Genomic DNA, 25,087 nt, shown 5'->3' on the forward strand with positions numbered 1-25,087 from the left:
TATTCATATTTTTTTATGTATTAACCTCTTTCTTTTATATATATATATATATATATATATATTACAATATATATACAACATACAATATAGTTACAATATTTTAGTATAATATTTTAATTGTATTTTTAAATAAATTATTTTACAGGACAAAAATGAGGATCATGTCTTTGATTTTATATTTAATTAAAATGACATGGTTGCATTAAAATCTAAATATTAAGATGTTTTGAAGCTGTCATGAAAATAAATCCATTCTTGGATATGTCTGAGGATAAACATTTCCAACTGAATCCTGTCTTTATTTTTGTAAATCCGTAAATTAAACAGTTTCCTAAATTCACTCTTTGAACCAGAAAACCCTTATATTGCTATTTATATCCTAAGACAAGAATAGTACTTTAGAAATGAACCTTTTTTGATGCAACACTTTGAGGTAAATATTATATGAAGCAAAGAACACAAAGAACAGCACTAGCAGGAAATGATCCAGCCATGCGTTTACTCATTCTATAAGCACATGCGATATGTGTGTGTCTAAGTGTTCTCGGGCACTAAAATGGAACTATTTGTGACAATGCACATGACATTATGCATGTGCTCACCGTTGCACCTGGCTCTTTTCCATACTGCTTATTAAAGACCAATATAGTAATTCAATATCTTGCATGCCTATGATAATACTGACCTACCAATATATCAGTCGGGCTCTACCTGTGGACAGAATTCATTCATTCGTTTTCTGTATTGACAGTCCTGTATAATTTCAAGTGCTAAAAGTTTAAATTAATATTGCTGCACAAGTATTCGTTGGAAAAGGACCAAAAGATGCTTTAAAGGAATAGGTTAGCAAAAAAATAAAAATTTACTGAAAATGTACTCACCCTCAGGCCATCCAAGATGTAGATGAGTTTGTTTCTTCATCGGAACAGTTTTGGAGAAATTTAACATTACATCACTTGCTCACCAAAGGATCCTTCACAGTGAATGGGTGCCGTGAGAATGAGAGTCCAAACAGCTGACAAAAATGTCACAGTAATTCACAAGTAAAACGATTTAAAGTATAAAACGCCTTAATGATGGATTTGTTTCTCACAAACAAACAGGTTTTCGCTTCACAAAATGTTAACTGATGGACTGGAGTCATGTGGATTACTTTGGAATCATTATGATGTTTTTATCAGCTGTTTGGACTCTCATTCTGACGGCACCCATTTACTACAGAGGATCCACTGGTGAGCAAGTGATGTAATGCAAAATTTCTCCAAATCTGTTCTGATAAAGAAACAAACTCATCTACATCTTGGATGGCCTGAGGATGAGTCAATTTTCAGAAAATTTTCATTTTTGGTGAACTATTCCTTTAAGACATATCACCCAGAACCGCTATAGGAGGAAAAAGAGCTACATACAGAGGTCTAAATACACACGGCTCCGTATAATGAGGATGTGGCATTAGCTATGCCACCATAAAGGGCAAAAAAGCACACCATCCCTTAATGGTGTGGAAAAGCACATGGCCTTCAATCAACCACAAAGTAAAAGAGGTGGATGTTGAACATCCTCAGAGGCTTCGACTGGTGGCCAGTCTGATTATAACAGTGAAAATAAAGCAATAAAAAAAAAAAACAAGAGGACCTTTATCTTTTTTTCCTCCACAGTCCTTCAAAAAACATCCTGACCTTTTATGTTTTTTTTTTCCTGCCCATTGCTGCCCCCTGTGGTCAGTTATGGTCATTGCATGGTCAGCCAGATCCAGCAGGCCCAAACGATCTGTTTGAACTGAAGCAGGTACACAGCCAGTGCCGTCTGCAGCTCTTCGCAGGCGCGCTGGGGTCTTCGGCGGTCCGTGCAGTACAGTGCTAGACCCAGCGCAGACAGAAGCAGAAACAGGCAGGTGAGCAGGGCCAGGTGCAAACGGCTCTGGGGGGTGTCGTAGACTGGAACACAAAGTCCAAAAAGATTTGGGTTGAAATGCTAAACTTGTTGGCTGCGCAACAGTTTAAAGGGGTCCTATTATGCTCTTTTACAAAGTCTTGATTTTGTTTTAGGGGTGTACTAGAACAGGCTCTCATACTAGGTTGTTCGAAAAACACATTATTTTTCACATATTTTACATTATTACAACACCGCTCTCCCCAGTCTGGCATGAACGGCACGAATAGTTCCTGTATCAAATGAAGGCCCGCCTTCTGAAATACAAAATGTGCTGTGATTGGTTAGCTGGGCCAGTGTGTGTTGTGATTGGCAGCACTCGGCACCTGGTCAGGAAATGTCATTCCCCTTACCATAGCCGCCTGCGAGCTTCAGTGTAAATATGGACCCTTTTCACAAGACTGTGATGAATGCGTTGTAGTCCAAACAAGTCGTTCGTTGTAGTTTTTGAAAAGTGATTTCTGTTAAATAAAATATCTCCTTTTGAATTGGGCTTTGAGCTTTGTAACTTTGCAGATCTTTTTTATGCTCAAACAGCAACATTACAGACTAACTAAAGTTGAAAAAGTGAAAAAGCATAATATGACCCCTTTAAAACATGACCTGCAGACAAACACATATGGCCACAAATTAAAGGTGCTGTATGTAGGATTGACACCGAATGGTTGAACTAGGTATTGCAGTCCAAATTCAAAATATTGGAGAGGGTTTTTTTTCACCCGGCCCCTCCTGCTCTGCAGGTTGCCAGATTGAGGACACCAACAGGAACGAAATACAATTGGGTAAACTGGCAGTGGGCGTGTTTCACAAACCAAAAGAGAGACCGACATTCCGGCCCGGAACGCACATTTTCAAAGGAGAATGACTGTAGCATTGTTTTTCAGATAAACAAGTATGTTAACTTAGCATGTTTCTTAAATATCTGCAAACATATTATGGTATTCTTCGCAGGCGCGCTGGGGTCTTCGGCGGTCCGTGCAGTACAGTGCTAGACCCAGCGCAGACAGAAGCAGAAACAGGCAGGTGAGCAGGGCCAGGTGCAAACGGCTCTGGGGGGTGTCGTAGACTGGAACACAAAGTCCAAAAAGATTTGGGTTGAAATGCTAAACTTGTTGGCTGCGCAACAGTTTAAAGGGGTCCTATTATGCTCTTTTACAAAGTCTTGATTTTGTTTTGGGGGTGTACTAGAACAGGCTCTCATACTAGGTTGTATTTTTCACATATTTTACATTATTACAACACCTCTCTCCCCAGTCTGGCATGAACGGCTCGAATAGTTCCTGTATCAAATGAAGGCCTGCCTACTTATACTCACGCTGTGATCAGCGGCAGCTGGATGCAATAATCGCATGCCAATGTGCATTGGCTCGTTTAGTTTACACTCGAAGTAGATTGGTCTCTCTAACCGAGATCCCAATTCGTCGGTCATCCGACGTGACGTCGAGAGTGACCGACTGAAAGAGAACAGAGACCGACATTCTGGCCTGGAATGCACATTTTCAAAGGAGGATAACTGACTGTAGTATTGTTTTTCAGATAAACAAGTATGTTAACTTAGCATGTTTCTTAAATACCTGCAAGCATATTATGGTATTTTTATGCTTTAGTAGAGTCAAAAACTTACATACAGCACCTTTAAGAATGAGTTTGTTTTATTAATTAGTTTCTTCATTTTATCGTTTATCGTTAACTATCGTTTTAGTTAAATCATGGCCACAAATTAAAAATGAGTTCTCGCAACTTATTAATTCATTCTATAGTATTTGTGATTGTGGCCACGGTGTACTAATTCTTACCCTCATTTTGATTTATTAAAACAAGGGAATTAATTAGTACAACATTGCCATGATTTACTAAGGAGGAGTTTATACAACACCATTTTCAACTAAAAACAGAAAACTTCTTATGCGTTTTGGCCATTCATTTACACGACAACAGTGTTTTAAGGGCCTGAAAAGCAAACTTTTGAAAATGGTTTCAAAGTGTACTTTTCCATTTTTAGTACATCGTTGTTGTGTAAACGTACCCTAAATGGAGGGGAAAAATTAGTACAACATGGCCACAGTTTACTAAAACGAGGGAACAAATTCTTAATTTGTGTTCACGATTTAACTAAAACGAGGGAACAAAATAATAAATCGTGGAAACAAATTCTTAATTTGTGACCACAATATATATATTTTTTTCCTACATGTCATGTGCGGGGCTCCGTAGTAATTATTTAAATGTGCTCTAAGCATTTTTTTTTCTAATGTTTTTATTACTTTATCATTTCAATCAATTTGCACATTTACAGGCCATCCCATACACCTTACAGAAACAAAGCAAACTGCGAGCATGCTAGTTAGCTGTTAGCTTGTCTCGTGAGAGGCTATTTTGCTAACGTTGCTTTAGATAACACTGACATTACGTATAAAAAATAATAATTTGATGCACATTATATGTATTTTAGACAGCAAAAACAACCTTTATTAGACCAAAATTCCATAATTGTTAGCTGACAATCTAGATCAGGGGTGGCGAACGTCGGTCCTGGAGAGCCGCAGCCCTGCAGAGTTTAGCTTCAACCCTAATCAAACACACCTGAACAAGCTAATCAAGGTCTGAACGGTTACTAGGAAGCTACAGGCAGGTGAGTTTTCATTAGGGTTGGAGCTGAACTCTGCGGGGCTGCGGCTCTCCAGGACCGGAGTTCGCCACCCCTAATCTAGATGAATGTATCGTTTATATGGTTTTCTAAGAATGGGACACTACTTTTTATTCAAATGAATATTGACAAAATATTTTTCATACATTTTGGCTTTAAAAAGATGCCGTAAACTCACAAACTCATAATTACGGACTTACAGAAGTGGGAAGAATGAAATTTCCAATATCACACGAAGGCAGCATTATTTACTGGATACGTCTAGGGGAATTCCACAGGTGCTAAAAAGGCTAACTGCACTTTTAACCCAAAAAATAAATTAAAAGGTAATTTTCTTTTGGTTGTACATGCATGATATACCTCAGTGAAATATTTCAAATAGCCAAAGGCAAACAAATTGTAGCTCCATTCATGTAAACTTATAAAACCACAGCAAAGGGCTACTTATAAATGCTCAGGCTCTTCTGAGTCCCAGATTACATGCAAGAAAATCATGCATCTTTTCATGCATTTTAGAGATCCACCACACTGTCCAACATATTTCTTATCTACTTACCTCCTAAACATTCATAGTACGGAATGTCTGGAAACCCAACATAAAAGGTAACAATGGTTTAGGTGTAATTTAGGCAAAATCTTTGTAAAACCAATAACCATTCATACAACTAAAGGTGCAGGCACATTTACCGCTCCACAAAATCCAGGCATTTCAATAGCAATCCACACAATCTGGAATTTCGCATGAGGGCAAATGATTTCCCTGACGCAAATTGGTCACACCTATTCAAATTGGTCGCACCGATTTGCCACATTGAAAAACAGAATGCTGCTTGGTCACTACAACATTGACGACTGACAAAGGACCTTTGCTTGTGAAATTTCACTAATGTGACCGCACTTAAATCTTTGGAGACACGGAAGCACATGACCTTCATTCATACTGGGTTTTGCAATAAGCTCGAGAGAAAGACAAACTGTGCATCTAAACAAACTACACTGGTGCCCTGAATTACTATCTTCCTTAATTCCTTAAATTAAATTCCTCGTTTCATTAACATAACAGTGTTGTTGGCACAGATTGCACACTAATTTGCATGTATAATTAATCTGGAAAGTAAATCACTTGGGTATGTTTGTGCATCCTTTTTTTTTCTTTTCAGTTGATTCATTAACCGCAGACCTCAATGAGAACAATCTTTTACAACCCACTTCAACATGTTTCATTTACTTTACTATTTTCAAGTGCCAGCTCTTAATAATGCAGAGAACCACTTTAAAGAACGGTTCAAAGAGTCTCTGGAGATTTTACGGACTGCTAGAGTAGGTTTGTTTGAACTCTCTCACCATGAACAGTGATCTCCGGCTGTCTGAAGCGAACCCGCCTCTCGCTTTTTCGCCTGCGCGATGAGTCTGACTCCACATTGCTCACATTGGACCTTTTCAGAATAGAGGTGGGCAGTTTTTCATTTATGACCTGAAATCAGAAAAGACAAAACTATTGACTTCCAGAATGTTTGATAGAGGCGATATAAAGTCATTTGACTGTGGCAGTAGATTCCTATAACTTTACCTCCTGATTCCTAAGACCTTTTGACATTAACACTCATTTCATTTGACAAGATTGTTTTCAATAAAATGTCAAGACATTTTAACAGCAAAAAGAAGAGTGAAAAAATAATGTGATTTACACTAGGATGTTGGCCCAAAAACACGTGGGTTGTGGGTCAATAATGTGACAAATGTATTAATTTATTCAAAAATACATAAAAAATGTATTTCATACTGTAAATATGTAAATACCATGACTTGAATACACAAAGTCAAAAATGTCAGGACGATACAAATCTCCTTATTTTGTAATGAAGAAAAAAAAAAAGAAGAATCTGATAATATTAAACAATTTGATCTATTTTATGACAAGGTAAGGTTACCTCAGGTTGTAAAATGTCATTTGGTGCAACTCCTAAAAAACTTTTAATTCATTATATTTTCAAAAGTACTTTTTACTTTGAAAGATATACTGTAAAATGTTTTTGAAACGAATTAATGTGTACACAGGTGTATATGTTATAGTTTTTTTACTTGATGGTTACACCACATGACATCTTCACTGAATTTAATATTTTCTTGCCAATATCAAAGTTGTTGAAAACCATATTAAACCAACATGAATGCAAAGTGTACATTTCTAAAAAAATGATATTTTTCTTTTTCTTTATCATGGTGTCAGTGTCAGTTGTCATTGGCTGCAGTATTACCTTCGATTTAGGAGTTTCCTGTTGTATGTATGGCTCTTTTCTGTGTCGCAGCTCAGAGTGTCTGTCTTTATGGCTATGAGAGATGCTACTCAGAGCATCACTGAATGACTCGGTGGCTGAGAACCTTTTGGAAAGAGTTGACACACACTCTCCCAATGAATCTGTAACATAATAAGCACTTCACAAACTGCAGAACAACATATTTGACATCACATCAGCAAAAAGCAGCACGCATATTTGTTTCTGGTCGGAACAGTTTGCATGATGAAACTAGTTTAGCAGAGAATAATTTAGCATTGAAACTATGACACAGTGGCATGCAGGAGACATGTTGTGGCAAAAGCATTTTCTCTCAGAAAGCTGACTTTGCAGCTGAGTTTGACATTCATGACACATTGCTGCCCTATACAATACATTTTTCATCGTCCAGGAAAAAGGCAATAGGGAAGACGCAGAACGTCCTGTCCTTCCAGAAAACTAGCAAAGCATTTCTGCTTACAAAAATGCCCTGGCCTCAAACTGTCAAAGACACGACATGGCTTTTCTGCCTGAGATCTAAAACGCCATCAGCTGCAGACAGAAAGTGCATGCTTGGAATAAATGTTTACTCATTCAGGCGATTTAGCTCTGCAGTTTTTTTTATTGTACAGAACTATGTACATTAGACTTAGATGTAGCACAATTTCCTTGCTTCCTCACTAAGTGGAAGGAGTAAATGGCTCTATATGAGTAACATTCTCAAAAGGGCTTTCACTAGAAGCTGCTTCCAAGCTACTGCTATGACAATCAGAACACTTTACTAAGGATATGAAAGGCTGGGAGCAGGGTTGGGCACCCCTGCTGTAGAGGATCCATTGGTGAGCAAATTATGTAATGATCAATTTCTCTAAAACTGTTCCGATGAAGAAACAAACTCATCTGTATCTTGGATGGCCTGAGGGTGAGTACAGCATTCTTTAAAGCATTTAGAAAAGAATTGTTAATGCTGTAAAATCATAATGGTTTTACAGCATTAACGATTCTTGTAGTAAATATGAAGGATTTTGTCAGAAACTATGCTTAAGGTACATTTTTATAAGGACAATTAGCCTTCTGTAATTGATGTAATGTTTTCAAAATCATGTTTTAGTGCCGATTTGATTGATACTGAAGACATTTTCCATAGTTACTTGTATATTCTGTTTTGCCGATCTCAGCATAGACAGTGGCCAGCAGCTCCAGACTCCGGGCTGTGATGGGGTGATCGTTACCAAAAGCCCTCTGGTGGATTTTAGTGGCCTAATGGGAATAAATGAGAGAAATTACAATTACTTTGACATTTCTTCAGACTTTTCCTCTTTAAAAGCCTTCTGTCATATTGCATATAAACTAAAACACAATGTACGTACCTTGCCACTGTATTCTAAAGCAAGGTGGGGTCTGAAAGCAATGGAGAGTGATACAAACATTAGAAATTATTGTCCAAAATTGTTATTTTGCATGTGTAAAATTGTTCTTGACATCAAATTCAAGAAAAAAAAAATATTTTAAAAAATCAAACCACAACTGATATTATTTCTAGTTCCTTTATCACATTAGAAAAGAGAGGTCAAATGCATTGCATTGTGGGATACAATATTCCTTTCAGAGTGTTTCATGCATACACAGTGTGCAGTGTACATAGTGCGTAAAAAACACAGTGGAAGCATGTAGTCTGAACATTACTGAGCACATGTCTGTCTGTTTACTGCATGCGGGAGAGAGATTCATGCACATGTTGTCTATCATCAAGCAGCAAATCTATATCATTGATTACGCCTTCAGGACTTGGTTGACCTTTTTCTCATACTGCAGTCATAAAGAGTGAGAGAATAAGAGTGTATTTGCAAAGAGGGTCCAGTATAATATCACATATTTCAACATAATATAGTAGACAGATCATTAATATTGATATGTGTTCTGTGAGCAACAGCAATAACAGTCCATCTGAATATATAAGTGGAGATCAAAGCAAAGCCCATAATACTTACTGTACATGAGTATGAGTCTGTTCAGTCTGTATAAGCATGTTAAGATATAACTATCACCTTGATATCAAGTTTATTTGCTTGTCCAAACTATTACAGCAGGTCAGTATTTATAAAAGGAAGCGTGAGTGAGAGAGAGAGAGAGAGAGACTGTCAGGCAAACACTTGACATTCACTGGATCTCTCACCCGCTATAAAACCTTATATAACTACTCTCTACATCTAAATCATTGTTTTTTATTTTTATTATATTTTATTATAATCCCATTTTTTCAAAGTATTTCTTATATAAGATAAGTCGCTTTGGATAAAAGCATCTGCTAAATGACTAAATGTAAATGTGTATATATACATACATACATACATACATATATATATATATATATATATATATATATATACACAGATCATTTTTTCATATTTTAATAATATTTTTAGAGACTTACTGACCTTGATACAAGTAATGAGGGTCAACAGTTGTCATATCTTTGGAATCATTTCCTGTTGCATGTATGTATGTATTTATTTATTTATGTTTCTGCATGTTAGTTGGACCCCATGACTTTTTGGTTGCCCCATATTACTTTCTTCCTTTTTTATTTAATTACTAATCACGATTAATCAGTTTGACAGCATTTCCTATAAACAAATGATAAAAAGCTTACAAAGAGTTTAAAAACCTAATTCAAAATGATTATTTTATATTTTAATCCAATTTTGTGTAAAAAATATCACTTCATCATGGAAATGGAAGGCCAGGATGCATATGTTGCATTGTGGGGTACAGTATACAGCATGCTCTTGTTCATACTTCAAAACTTGGTAAATGTTGCATATTACAGTTTTTCTCATTCGCTTTGGTGCATTTCTCGAATCATCCTTAATATTTGGAAAGAAGTATATGCATTTCTAAAAACAATTTGTACAAACAGCACCACACAATGGATTACCTGCAAAAGCCTGTAACTTACTCAAAATCTTTAGTTCATCTCTCAAACGTAAGTATTTATGTCAATGAACATATCAGTGCCATCAGAATGAAAAGTCCTTGTGTCATTGTTCACAAACAAGATAGTCAAAATGCTTAGTCATGTTGTCAATATAACAGTGCACTCTGTTAGTATTACCTGATGTAAACTGTGCCAACTGTTTGGAGGACAGATACTATATTGAAATGCAGAAGGCTGCACTTCTTATGTATGCCATATATCCATTTCAAAAGTACAAATTTACAAATTACTGTATGTGGTATATTGACTGAAAGAGACTGGATTCACAATTACACTTTTACTATAGTGATCTGACAAAAAAAACAAAAACAAAAACAAAAAACACATTACAACATCATTGTAATATAGAAAAGAAAAAGAAATATGGGCACGAAGGCAGAAATATAAATTTAGAAAGGCAAACACAGGAAACACCCCTTAGAACTTTGCTTTTGCATGCAGCACTGTACGAGGAATTTCAGAGACCTAGTTTATCATTGGTTGATCCACATTCTCTTCATTAGTGAAAGTCAAGATTTACCCGCACAGTTCATGGCAAATTGACAATAAGACTAATAGAAATGTGTAGAAAATATGCTTGACAGTTTATGACAACTAGATCAACCATTTTGCATTCAATGACTTAGACGATGAACTAATGACTAGATGTTTTGAGGGGTAAGACTGTTTCACAGAGAACTATATAATACATTTTGAGCAACATGACAACAGCAACTGATAATGTAGGAAACCGCAGACAAATGTACATGATCAATTGCATTAATGTACCAAAGCAATCGCAACTTGTTCAAAAGAATGAACTGCTTTTATGATGTGCACAAGTGACTAGATGATGTGGAGGTTGAACAAGTAGTTTTGAGAATTTCATTTCTGATCTGAGAAATGCACCAAAGCGACTGAGAAAAACTGTAGAAAAAAGTGCACTTTTTTTTTTTGAACATGCACTTGTAGTGTACTGAAAAAATATTAAAAGTATATTTAAAAAAAAACTGTACTTGCATATATTATAATATTAATATAAATAAAAGAGTATAAAGAGTGTACATTTTTAAAAAGTGCACTTTGTAATAATGTCCAAATCACAAATTTTACTTTGAAGTACACAAAAAATGTTTTGTTGTACAATTTTTTTGTGTTGATTAACATATTAAAGCAAATGTACTTGATTTATTTTATTTAATTTTAGCATCTATAATTTAATTTTTGATATTATATCTAAATGCAATATATTTTTTATGTACTACATTTCAAATTTTTCATTACAAACGTGTAACTACAAATATATTTAAATACATGACATACAAGTTTCAATAGAAATGACATTAAAGTATATTTTAGTTTACCACAAATGCTTGTCAATAGATTCGGCAGTATACTTTAACCGCATTTCAAAATATAACTATTTATGAATCCTTTTCCACAAGGTTATGCATCCAGAAGATTCACATACAGTATACATTCACTGTATAAATAGCATGAGGAGTGAATATTCCCCTCCTCCTGTAAGTCATCACATGGTAAACACATGACTCATAGGGTTCAGTACATTTGAACATCTGTTACAGAAGCCCTAGGCTATGTATAAAACTAACACAGACAGATTTAAATAACAAAGACATGCATGATGAACTACGCCGGCACCAATGAAGTGCAAACAATGTGCATCCTTTATATAAATCCTCTGTGACTGACAGTCTATACCATATTTTATCCATATAGATTCTGTTCTGCTAACTCTATTTTTACCACAACTACAAATAGTATCGGGAAGCTGTTGTAAAAAAAAATAAAAAATAAATTAGAGCACATAGGCATAAAGCTCCATTTGAGCTCACTGGACTGCACCTTTGCTTTATTTAAGCACAGATACAGAAAGCCACAGCACAGTCAGGCTCGCCGAAGCATGCAGATCCATTACAGCACCCGTCACAACAAATCCGGGCACACGTGTGCTGTGATTCCTACTGGAGCTAGTGGAAATGTGCCAGAGATATGGCACGCTCTTCTTTTTGGCTGGAACTCCTGGCATGTGTGTGAAGAACGGTGCTATTTGGATGGGCGACAGTTTGTCCTCAGGGTGTACATTGAGAAATTTCCTAAGGATTTCGGATGGAAGTTTTTCCTCATGTGATCATTTAGCACTACATGGTCCTGATTGCAGCACTATTGTTTGATCAAATGACTTGTATTGTACTTTAAATTCCTTTTTTTTTTTTTGGATATAGGTCAGGAATTCAATATTGATTCCTTCTCATATTCTTAAAGTTCTGAATGTCATGTTTTTATACTCTTTCATTATTCTCTCTTGAATGTACAGCATGTTTTTAAAGCCAATACATATGTCAGCGTGGTTATTATGGTCCTACGTTAATTAATAATGACTAGGTGTTGGTTTGCACTGTTTTGGATTGTCCTCAGGGGACATTTGATCGGACACAACATGGCAAAGCTCTCAGCTACAAGAGCACTTCCTGCCCCGACACTGAAAGATTCAAGAGGCCGAACCACTTCCTATTCACTCCATAGGGCTTGAGCTACATTTTGTGTCATAATTATCAGACCTTTAAAAGTAAATGTATTTGTTACCTTAAAAATAAATACAACCACATTCTGGGTTATTAGGAAGAAAAAAAAATCAGTGGACATGAAATATTGATTTAAGAGTCAATGATATGAGTGTTCACTGTCCACGATAAATAAAATTCTAGTTTTTTTTCAAAGGCCTTAGAAATTTACTTTACTTTTTCAATAAAAAAAAAGTACCAAGTAAAAAGTAATAACATTGATTACATACACATCTTAATCCATATTTTATCATATATACATATAATTAATTAATAATTATAATTACATATTTGGGGAGTCAAACCACATGACATTTTATAACCTGAACTATCCTTGTCTTGTCTTAAAATTGTAAGAGAATTTTCATATTTTAATAACGTTTTTAGAGACTTACTGACCTTGATATAAGTAATGAGGGTCAGCAGTCGTCATATCTTTGGTATCATTTCCTGTTGTATGTATGTATTTATTTATGTTTCTGCATGTTAGTTGGACCCCATGATTTTTGGTAGCCCCATATTACTTACTATTTCTTTCTTTTTTCATTTGTTCTAAGAAATAATGATAATAATATTATGCCAAAATACTTCATAAGGTTTTCTGATCAAGAATTTCAGTCTGTAAATTATTTATTAAATCTTTTTTTTTTTCATTATGATATCAGAACAGTTGATCAGAACTGTTTTTCAGGACACGTTTTAGCTTTATGCCCCCCCAAATATCAATATGATTTCTTACTAACAAAGTCATGTGGTCCAACTAACAGGTCAAAAAATGACCCTTGACTCTTGAGATGATATTTCTTCATAATTGGAGACATAATGAGATTGTGTGATCTTGCTTAGTTGTTTTTAAGCTGAAATACAACTTCAACCATGACTGCTGTCCTAGTTGACCAACAGATCTTGAAGATCTGCCCTGCTCAGGTTTCAACAGTTACTTGACCCAAAGAGTTTAAGGGATTACATACAAATGGTGTGGATACCCCCACAATTCATTGTCCTGTGAAACACTATCTTATTTGGGAAGCAATAAAACAATCTCGTTCTCATTCAAGTTTAATGTCATCCTCTCTCCTGTGGCACCAGCAAGCTGTCTCCTTCCCTGAGACAATCAGGTTAAATGCTTTAAGTCCCCAACCAGTGCCAACTGTGGGTCATAAATGTCCTCAAATGTATGTGGTAGAGGCCTTACAAAAGAGCACCTCATCATGTTAAGCCCCCGGAGGAAACCGGACACCTCACTCAGAGTGTCGCAGTAACATTTGAAACCTCGAGACTCACATAACACAAGTCACCTTTCTCTCTCTCTCTTTCTATTTAAAAAAGTATTTTTGAAGTCAAATCAGGTAGAATCTGCTAATAACTGAAATAATGGAATGTTATTTGAATGTTATGTCGTCAAACTGTATATATTTATATAAAATAAAATATACAAATAAAATATATACACCCACACAACATAACATTCAAATAATTAAATATATAATATTCAATAATTAAAATAAGTTATATTACATTTAAAAAGTATTATATTTATATTATAATATTTGTATTTAAAAAAATAAGTATTTTTAAGGACAAATCAGTTAGAAATTATGCTTATAAATAAACTTTTTTTTTTAAATAATTAAAACATTACACTTTAATAAAACTAGTTACGTTGAATGTTACCATATGAAACAATTCACTCTCCAAAAGTGTAGATATTTCTTTTTTCGTATTTGTTTATATTTAATGAAAAGTTACTACAGCAGCAGTCATGTATTTCTTGAATGAGACATAAACAAGACATATAAGTGTGGACAGTCAGCACAAATAATATGACTCAGTGTGTAATTCTCTGCCAAATTGTTTAAGACCAGTTGAATGCATCTTCCTAAATTTTGTATCTAGACTATTAGTGCCCATTAAATGCCCTCTATCACGGAAATTACTCTTACTTGCTATATTTTGCATGCCAGTTTTGTCAGAATTAGTCTGCATGCTGTATATATGCAGTATCATTTTCACAGTCAGTTCAGTCTCCTACCTTTTGCTCATGATGCAGAGCTGAGCCAGTCTCTCAAGATCCTGGGCCTGTGAAGCCTGTTCTGATAACTCCTCTTGAGACAGACATCCTGACGTTCCCAATGTTCCGTCTTCCTGAGACCCTGATTCACACAAAGTCTGTCAGAAACCTCACAGCACTCACAGAGACTCACACGTACAGAGACAACAAGACTGTGACAGGAGTGAAAAAGTCAGAGGAAGGGAGGGAGGGGGTGAGAGGAGAGACAGACGATCACACCCACAGATTCAAATGCTCTCACAAGGAAATGAGACGCATGAAAAACAGAAGATTAAGAAGACCAGCTGGAACAACCAGCTTGGACCATTCAAAGAAGACAATTTCAAGAAAATTACAAAGCAATACAATTATCTGCCTGGCTACCAATGAAGACCTGAATCCCTAATGTTTCTGAAATCCAGCTTAATAAAGAGTAATTCCTTTCTCATTTTTTTCATCTTCATGTTGTCCCAAACTTTCACGACTTCCTTTCCTCAAATGAACACAAAATATGACATTTTGAAAAATATAGTGGCCACTCTTCAAATGTCAAAATTCTCTAAAGTTACAAAAAGAAAAGCAAATTCCAAATCTTCTGAAGTCAAACTATCATTTTGTGGGAGGAAGAGGCTGAAATTCAGCCTTACATTGTCACTGAAATCACGACATCTGCTATAGTTCGCCCTTGCACATTCATGTGAGTACCAGAAATAGTGATGTCTGATGCGTAAATAAATGGTTCTTCTGAGTCATATCTTTGTCTCCTTTTGTGTTCCATGTAAAAAAGAAAGTCACACAGGTTTGGAATGACATGAGGGCAAGTAAATTATTATTTTTTGGGGTGAACTAATACTTTATTAATTAAATTATGCATTTTAACATGAGACAAGCGTAACAAAACCAGCAGGAAACATTTCTAAAAGTAGTGTACAACTCCTGTCATGTAAACTGGTATCAATTTTGCACAATATGCAGAACAATGCCAGAAAGAGACTGAGTCTTTTCTTTACTGTTTAGACTTCCATTGTAATGTCCAATATTTCACTGTAATTTTAACTGGAACCTGGAACAATCCTTACTTATCCCATGAACTGGTAGAGAGCAATATTCTGAATCTAATTAAAACTACACAGTAAAATAATGCTGAAGTATACTTCGTTTTTATGTTTACAATAAGGAATGCGTATGGTGCGCATGATACAAATTTTGTCTTTAACACAGTATGAGTGCACTATGCTGATGATAAAAGTTCCGTTGCATGCACTCTACGCATACCCTAGTGTACGCATAGGAACAGAAGTATACTTTTGACGTCACGTCATACTGCAAAAGTCGAAAGACGTGAGCATGTGCATGTTTACATAGAAAAACAATGGCAAATTAGTGCAAAAACACGTTTCTGTGTGAACGGCCTCTAAGAACCGCACTTATGTATTCAAACCCAACTTTATTAAACAGTATCGATACATCTGTTGAATGCAGCAGACACCATATCACTATATATACAAAGAAATTCTCAGTTTATCCCGTGTATCCCGAGAGCATGATGGGAACTGAACAAGGTTTGGGCCAGAGGGAGGAAATCAAAGCAGCATTCGCCCAAAACGCTGAATCAGGCAGCGTTTCCAGGGTACTCAACAGCTCTTTAATGAGGTAATGTATAGCGTGGTCATATATCTCCCTAGGCTCCTGCATCTCTGCCCATGCTAGAGATCTATGCTGTCTCAGCAGCCTGCAGACAGCCAGAGGAATGGCAGACATCCACCATGGGAGGAGATCGATGGGTCTCCTTCGTCCATAAATACCGGTGCATCTCGGGGCAAATAAAGATGGACCTCTGTTAAATGTATTACTGCTCTCCGACAGGACCTTGGGGACAGGTTTGTTGGGTCAGTTTTCAGTGTTTTGTGGGCTTGACGCCTTGCTATTTATTTGCTGCAAACTTGTGGTTAATTTGTGCTAATGTTTGCAGGACGTTTGCCACAGGGATTTGTCACTTTGGCCAAGGAACTAAGGTTTGGAATGGACAGAGATTCTTATTTAATTAATTTTACTGAAAGTATGCTGGCTACATGGCTATGCCTGAAAGTGACTGGGTCTCATTCACTAATAATTTTGTGGATTATTTAGTATTTGTATGCACAGGAGAACTTGCACACATATACTAATTAAAATTTCCGCATAATTAAGCACACATGCACAAGTACATGAATTTGTTCTTAGCCTTGTTCTAATGATAATGAATTTGGAGCATTCCAGATGAGCCTGATGTTAGTATAATTTACACTATAATTAGTATAATTTATATAAAACATGCCCAAACCGTCTCAATATCAGGGCTTTCTGCAAAACATTTTTATCAATTTCATCACTCGCGTCAAACTGCCAAATGTGTTGTCCTCAAAACCATTTCAAACACTTTATACAGACCTTTCATTAGCCAGCTGTACAAACATGTATCTGATAATGCAGCTTTCCTTATGCTTTCACTGTATATGATGAAATTTATTTAAGATTAAATATCTATTGTATCTTAAGACGATTATAAGGCCACCCAGAGTATGTGATTTTTGTGCAAGTTTTGGTTCCAGTTATTCTTACATTTGTTCATTCATTTAGAATAAATTTTAGTCTGAAAGTTATTGGTGACTCATGATTTGATCATCAAAAGATTCATATACGCAGATTTCATGCACAAATTTGTGCATATGCATGCTTAGTGAAAGAGACACTGGCTGCGTCTTAAATCACATGCTCTCTGAGTAGGTACTTCTATTGAATAAGTAATTACTTTGTGACTTTTTAAAAAAGTATATTACATATAGTATGATTGTGTGTAATTTAATCTGGATGTACTACATTCGCCAAGTTACAAGCGTCAGTTGCATTGTTTCACTGTCATTCACAAATTCTCTCCCGTGGACTAAAGTGTCCACTGGATGTGAACTTCAGAATCTCGCCGGAAGCAGTAGGTTATCCAGGAACTTTTCACTTACTGTTTTATGAATACTGTAAATTTGCACATACTCATTTTACATAATGTTTTTTTGCTTGCTATATAGTAGGGAAGTATGTGATTTAAGATGCAGCTCTTTAAGTGATTGAATCATTTACTGTAAGTACAGATTCATTCAGGAATGAAACAAGGGAAATATGAAAACCGATGTAATTTGGTTATATTAGATGCACCTTGTAATTCTTAAACATGATTTCTACATTGTAAATGTCACATCTTGTAAACAAACAACCATGTAAAAACATACCTGACAAATTTAAGTCAATAATAATAACAGAGCCATTTTATGCCATTTGCGTTGCCCTTTGAACTGAACATTTACATTCCCTTCTAATTTGAATTTAGCTTAATATGGCAGAATACCCCATAAAGACTGCTTCACAGGGTACTTCGATTGGAACGTACCTACTATCTTTATGAATCATTCACTGAACCGATTTGTTCATAAACACAGACTACTGTTTATAGGTTGATTTAGCTTTGGATTTGTTTGGAACTTTTTCACGGACAAAGCAAAAATACACAAGGTAATAGGCAAAATTATTGTGTTTGAAATGTAAGTTACTCACTATTAACTTGTTTGTTGAACCACTGTCTAAAGTAGATGTATAAAACACACTCTCTGAATCAAGCTGCTGTTCTGAATGCCTTGTTTGTGTGATATTGCCTAAATACATTATTGTACATAGCTATGATGAAAATGTCTAATATATTATGATACATGCTGACCAAAGAGTCACATGTCCACTCAACAGTGCCATAAAAGAAGCATTTAAGTAAATCCATAAAAAGTGGACCTGCCTGTGCTGGCTTGCAGCGAGGTGAGCTCGATCAATGCCACTTCGTAGAACATCTTCTCCGCCTGAATGAACTGCAAAGCTTTCCCATCTGATTTTATACGGGTGAAGGATTAGACATGCTTGTCACCAGGGATAGTTTCTTGTTATGATCGCACACATCGCCCAATTACTCAAGCTCAGTTAAATCCTGATTTGTTCAGCTGCTAGCATCACAAGACAATATAAAACTGGTGTTCACTAAACCATTAAAGTATCATATTTATAAACAGAAAAACAGTCAAACATAAAATCACCAGGGCCGGATTAACATAAGGGCTAGGTGGGGCTGAAGCCCCAGGGCCCGCAGATTGAGGTGATTGGCTGTGGAGGAAAGAAAAATTAGACCTAGAATTGATTGGCCATCGGGAGCACCGGAGCTTTTCCCGGTTTGCCGATTGCCGAAATCCCACCACACCCCCATATATTAGTGTCTGCGCTATTTCAGTCCAAAAGATATGAGCGATAAAATTTTCTTTGTATGCTACTTGTAGTTGCGGGTATCTTTTAATCGCCTCGGCTTTACTGTAGCACATGGGAAACAAACACTAAAAACCAAGTGATGAAACAGCACTAAATTATCTGATTAAACCGCGCAGCGCAAGAGAACATCTGGACCACACCGGACCGTTTTCTACCGCCGGCACAGCGCTGACAACGACTGCAGCTCGCCGCTTTCGCCGCTCTATTGAAGTGATAATAAGCAACGCTTGCCAATTATTCCACACACAACACTTAGGCTATATTTGAACAGTAAAATCTCTGTGGTGAAGCTAGCAGAAACCAGATTGAACAGCACCAACCATGTAAACTGAAATTTAGAGGTAAACTGTACAAAACTGTAAATAAGCAATTTAATCCACAGATTATTCCAATTGCCCTAACTCCAGCAAAACATTTATGGGGGACTGTATGGGCCAGATGGGCTGAATTTTAGCACCAGTCCAGCCCTGATGATTCTCCTCTTCTAGGGCCAGAAAGAAGAACTTCTAATAATAAAACTTCAACACAACTATAACAAAATTTGACTTCATATCAAGTGTTAATGTATTTATTCTTTTAATGTATTGTAGCCTGGAATATTTAATGTGCATACTCATTGTATCTCAGTGTGTTGGAGATTTGATAAAAAAAAAAAAAAAAAAAAAAAATATTAGACCTTCTAATAATAACACTATTTAAACTAAACTCCTTAAGGGAGCTGTATATGCTCAAAAGTTGTTGCTGCTTCTGGAAACCTGTTTGCTTTGACTTCATATATCTGGTGTTAATGTATTTATTCTTTTAATGTGTTGCCTGGAATATTTAGTGTGCACATTGTATCTCTGTGTGTTGGAGATTAAAAAAAAAACAAAAAACGAATTATTCCTGTCGTAGAAAACGTTGTGGCACCAAGGTAGGCTACTGTGAAAAACCCCTTGGGTTTGCTATAGCCCCAGGGCCCTATGTGTTCTTAATCCGGGCCTGAAAAATCACTATTCTAGCTCAAGGCCTGTGTGATATTTTGATTGGTTGGTGTTTGTCACCTTCTTTTTTTCGTTCTATAGAAAGACACAAAGCTTGTGGCCGTTCTATAAATAGTGACTAAAGAGTTTGTTCAGTGTTTTCAAAGGCATGCCATTACAATCTCAGTGTAAGAACATAATATTTGCTCTTAACAAGTGTCATTACGAAAACCTGACCAGCAAGTAAAAAGTTCTTAAAATAGCCATGAATGACCCAGATAATGGCAGGATTTGTTATTTGTATGTGCGGGAACTTGCATAGTTCTCGCACATACAAATCTTCAAGTAGTCAAGAAATGCATACTTTTATTCAGAAAGGGCGCATTAAATGTATTAAAAGCAACAGTAAAGACATTTACGTTACATTACATTTAGTCATTTAGCAGACGCTTTTATCCAAAGCGACTTACAAATGAGGACAATAGAAGCAATCAAAACCAACAAAAGAGCAATATTATGTAAGGGCTGCAACAAGTCTCGCTTAGTCTAACGTAGCAAGTTTTTTTTATATAATAAATAAAAAGAAAACAAGTCGAAAGAATAGAAAAAGAATAGAAAACGCTAGTATTAGAAGGTCATTTTTTATAATCAATAAAAAGAAAACAAGTCGAACGAATAGAAAAATAGAGAACGCTAGTATTAGAGGGTCATTTTTATAACAAATAACAAGAAAACAAGTCGAACAAATAGAAAAAGAATAGAGAACGCTAGTATTAGAGGGTCATTTTTTAAAAAAGAAATTCATAATGTTGCAAACGTTTTTTATTTTAAGTAAATGCTGCCCTTCTGAATTTTTCAAAAAAATCCTGAAAAAATGTATCACGATTTCCACAAATATTAAGTATGCACAACAACAACAACAAACAGCACACGTTTTCAACATATTTAATTATTCTTGAGCAGAAAAGCAGCATATTAGAATGATTTCTGAAGGATCATGTGACACTGAAGACTGGAGAAATTATGCTGAAAATTCCGCATTGCCATCACAGAAATAAATTACAATTTAAAATATATCAAAATAGAAAACAGTTATTTGAAGTCATAATATTTCAGAATATTACTGTTTTTACTTTTTTTTTAGCCTTGGTGAGCAAAAGAGACTTCTTTCAAAAACATTTAAAAATCTTACTGACCCCAAACTTGTATATATACATGCGGTTGCTTGGGATTTCAGAGTGGTTTTTAGCGATTTCCTGTTTAGTTTCTAAGTTTTTTTTTCTTCTTTTTTTGTGATTGCTTATATTAAGGTCCCTAATCATGACTATTTTTAAAACAGTAAATCACTTATAAAAGTAGAAGCACACTTCAGGTATCGTTTATGCCAGTACCACAAACTGTGCAAGATGAATAGCATACCTAACTTTAATACAATATGAAAAACCGTGATATTTGTATTTTGGGGTGAACTATCTATTTCATGTGTTTATACAGTATGTTATATAGAGTGTGATTGTGTTTCTTTTTTTATTTTCTTTTTTTAGTAGCTTGCGATGTTTGATCTGCTGTGCATCTCATTGTAAGCAGTGCTAAGTTACAGAATGATGCCCCTATTAAAATGATCTTTTCCACGAATGAGCAGCATATTCCCAGGTGTCCCGAGCATATTTTTAGATCCCAGCTGGCTGAGGAACATCTGAATTTGCTGACTAACAGCATGGGGATCAGTTTGAAAGCGATAAATCTATTTGTGGTTCATGTGATGCTAACCCCTGAATTAGCTGTGGAGGAGAGACCAGGAACTAATGTATTCTGCATTGATTTTGTAATAATTTTTGCTGTTCAGTTAGCATTGCCTTTCGCTCCATCCGATTAAAAGCCTGTGTCCTAATGCTTCATATTTTAGAAATACTGCTTAATATACAGTATATATTCAGTCAGTGCCAGTCATTGAGACACTATTATAGTTGTTATTAATTTTACTTTAGCTTTAGTAATTTTTTGTGTTACCTTTTCTTTTTATTAGCTTTTCCCCTCAAATATGTCTACATCGTTTTTATTCATTTTTATTTTATATTTAGTTATTTGAAATACACCAAGTTAATAAATATAAATAAATATAAATAGCGGAAACAAAATAAGTTAAAGTTTTTATACTCTATTTCATTATATTTTATTTTATTTCATTTTATTCATTTATTTATTAGCAACATATATTTTATGGTATAAGTTCTAGTTTAACTTCAATAACCCTGTGGTAAGAATTGTATATTTAGATTCAATTGAGTTTTATATATGAAATACATTATACTTATACATTAAATACCCTCTCTGAGCTATTTTTTGCAGTTATGTACTTCCAACCAGCTGGTCCCAAGGTGATTTTTAGTGAATATATGAAGTCATTCCACTTTTAATATTTTATTATCTAACACAATGACACAGATTTAATTTTGGCTGAAGCGTACAAAATATTTTTTTGGCATTCCCCATGTATGACTCAAAAGAGGTGAATACTAGGGGTGCCAGCTCTAAGTTTATATTTGTCAATTATGCAGCTTCAAATCTCAGATATGCAGCACAGGAATTTTAAAGAGCAGCAACTAAAAATAAGTTGTAGATGCTAGCTTTAGGAATACAGACTGCTCGGAATTTTTTTCTTAATGCACTGCAATGGCAAAGCAGATATGTGCATTAATAATCACTGTACCAGCTCTGGTGCTTTAGAGGAAATATGGACGCAGCACTTTATCAACAAATAAATATAGCTGTGTCCTTCTGCTTGGCATGTATATTTCTCAGCATGACTGTGGAAGAAATTTCTATATTTGTATTTCTCGTTGATCTTGCCGGCTCAGAAGTGTCAATCACAGTATGATCACAGCCATTGTATCTACTTCCAGTCAGAAAATGAGTACAGTTCTTCTTAAGCAAAGGAGCTCAATCCATCTGACTTCATACATGTAACTGAACAGATATGACAGCCTGGTGTCATAAAATATAAATAATATGTTTGCAGCATCAAATCTTTCTATTTACACTACCAAACATTTGAAGTGTGTTTGTCTATTTATTTATTTAGAAAGAAGTCTCCTGCTCACCAAGGCTGCATTTATTTGATCAAAAATACAGTAAATACAATAATATTGTGAAATATTACTACAAAATGTTTTCAACGTAATGCATTTTAAATATGTAATTTATAATAAAGCTGAATTTTTAAGCAGCAATTACTCCATCATAACCACAATCAATGCATTCAATCAGCTTTTATTTAAGAAAAAAATAATAATCTTACTGACACTATTCTTTGCAACTTTCTGTGCTGGTCTGTTATTTTGCACATTACTAATTTCAAATTTCAAATTGGTCACTTCGCATATCAATCAAATGCTCTTTTCCTGAGTACATATGTGGGTGATTCAGCCAAACTAAGATGCAATATGGACCGGACTTAAAGTTGTTTGTAAAAATAATTAGCATTGCAAGTAAGTATACTATGTATATATAGGCTATGCATGAGCACCTGCCCATATTGTCCTATAGGCAGGGATTGAAATTAACTTTTTTACTCACCAGCCAATTTGGCTTCGAGTCAAAATCTTACATTTAATCAGGCAATTATAACAATACTACATTTAGGCTGTTACTAAACAAATGAAATCAGTATCAATAAAATTCATCTTTGCAGAAGTTGAATATGAAGTGGCATTTAGATGTATTTACACATGTTAATGCAGCTTAGAGGGACATGGGATGCTTTAACCTGCAGTTACAAATGCATAAATAATGTTTTGATATTTTAAACATGAAATGTTGAATAGTGATATTTAAATTATTTTAAAAATTAAAATATACTTTAAATGTGAAATTAAATCAGCCAGTAAGTGGCAGCAAGTCGCTGTTAAGTGAGTCATTGCGAATGAACCGAATAATTTAAACGGTTGATTTTGCTCAGAGACACAAAACAGCGCTGTGTTCACTACATCACGTCGCGTATGCGTGCACTTTGTAACTTAGGTAAGTTTTGTTTGGTTTTTGCAATATACTCGATAATGTCATGATGTCTCACGAGTTCAGTATTTGCGCTAAACCTGCACAGATTTGGCTTGCATGAACTTCCCAAAGAAATTAATGAGTGAACATAACTTACGAAAAGTAACCCGCCAAATTGGCTAGTGATTTGACAGCGTTACCCGCCACAGCTGATTTTTACCTGCATTTGGCGGGTTGGCGGGTGTTAATTTCAAACCCTGCTTATAGGATAAGAGAAGGGCAGAATATTTCAGATAAAATACCTGCTAACCTTTTGATTTCACATCTTTCATTTATCCCCAGCTCCCCAAATCACCTATTTCAATGTCCCTTGTTGTGCACTGATAAAACAGAGTAATGTTTTGTATGTAATTAAACAGCTTATTCAATTAAAAGATAACATCTACATCAATTATTTCTGTTTTATGTAATTACACAGAGATCACCAAGTCCCACCACTATTTACTAGCATACTGGTTTAGATCAGCACAAATATGTTGAAACCAATTCACATGTAATTGGATTTTAATTGGAAAACAGGTCATGAATGATCTTGGTTAATGACTTAGGTCACGTAAATTACCCATCTGAGCTGAAACTGCTGGTCTTGAACCCATTTAAACTCTATGCTTTAGTAACTGAGAGGCCATGGGTTTAAGAGGGAATATATGTCACTTAACACTAGCCTGCTGTTAACGACAGTCCATAGATGAATAATGACAGCGGGGCTCATGCTGGCCCTATGCAGGTTAATTAGCTGTGATGCTCTTTCAGCTGACATACGATAAGTGCCCGCAAATCCTCTTAGGAAAAAGACCACACTCAAGAAGCTCCAGCTGAAAAGGCCCTGCGATAACACAAGTACACAACTTCTTTGCACAAACAATATGAAATATCACACTGAAGTTTCCCTACATGCATATTTGTGCAGATAAAAAGGATTTATTATTTTGTTCATTACACAATTTGGAGTGAGAGCTGATGCTTTATTGAAAAGGATACAATTCTTGTCATCAATGTAGAGTTCAGCAATCTGTATGGAGGGAAAAAAAAGAGAGAATGTTGTCTGAAAAATGCAAACCTCAAGTACTTCACAAAATAAAAGACAGAATCTCATAAAAATGTCATGGAGATAATGATTAACCACAAAACAAAACAAAACAAAAAATAAAATTAATCAATGGAGTTCAGCAATTTGTATGGAGGAAATAATTCAAATTAAAAAAAAAAAAATTCAAACTCAGGTGTTTCACAAAGAGCAAACCTCATAAAAACATGTTCAGAAAGT

The 25,087-nt window shown here is 35.4% G+C and overlaps 1 protein-coding gene across 1 annotated transcript in view; it reads right to left on the reverse strand.

The window, feature by feature from the left end:
* Positions 1-1,731: 1,731 nt before the first annotated feature.
* Positions 1,732-25,087, reverse strand: part of LOC107662626 (uncharacterized) — a 26,829-nt gene continuing 3,473 nt past the window's right edge. The window contains exons 3-10 of the mRNA XM_016452710.1: positions 18,285-18,371; positions 14,450-14,570; positions 8,226-8,256; positions 8,007-8,115; positions 6,838-6,998; positions 5,924-6,053; positions 2,882-2,998; positions 1,732-1,937 (exon numbers count right to left, since the gene is read on the reverse strand). Coding sequence (XP_016308196.1) covers positions 1,732-1,937; positions 2,882-2,998; positions 5,924-6,053; positions 6,838-6,998; positions 8,007-8,115; positions 8,226-8,256; positions 14,450-14,570; positions 18,285-18,371 — 962 coding nt within the window. The remainder of the gene's footprint in view (positions 1,938-2,881; positions 2,999-5,923; positions 6,054-6,837; positions 6,999-8,006; positions 8,116-8,225; positions 8,257-14,449; positions 14,571-18,284; positions 18,372-25,087) is intronic.

This window comes from Sinocyclocheilus anshuiensis, unplaced genomic scaffold (genome assembly GCF_001515605.1).
Source record: "Sinocyclocheilus anshuiensis isolate Anshui unplaced genomic scaffold, SAMN03320099.WGS_v1.1 scaffold715, whole genome shotgun sequence".
Taxonomy (NCBI): Eukaryota; Metazoa; Chordata; class Actinopteri; order Cypriniformes; family Cyprinidae; genus Sinocyclocheilus; species Sinocyclocheilus anshuiensis.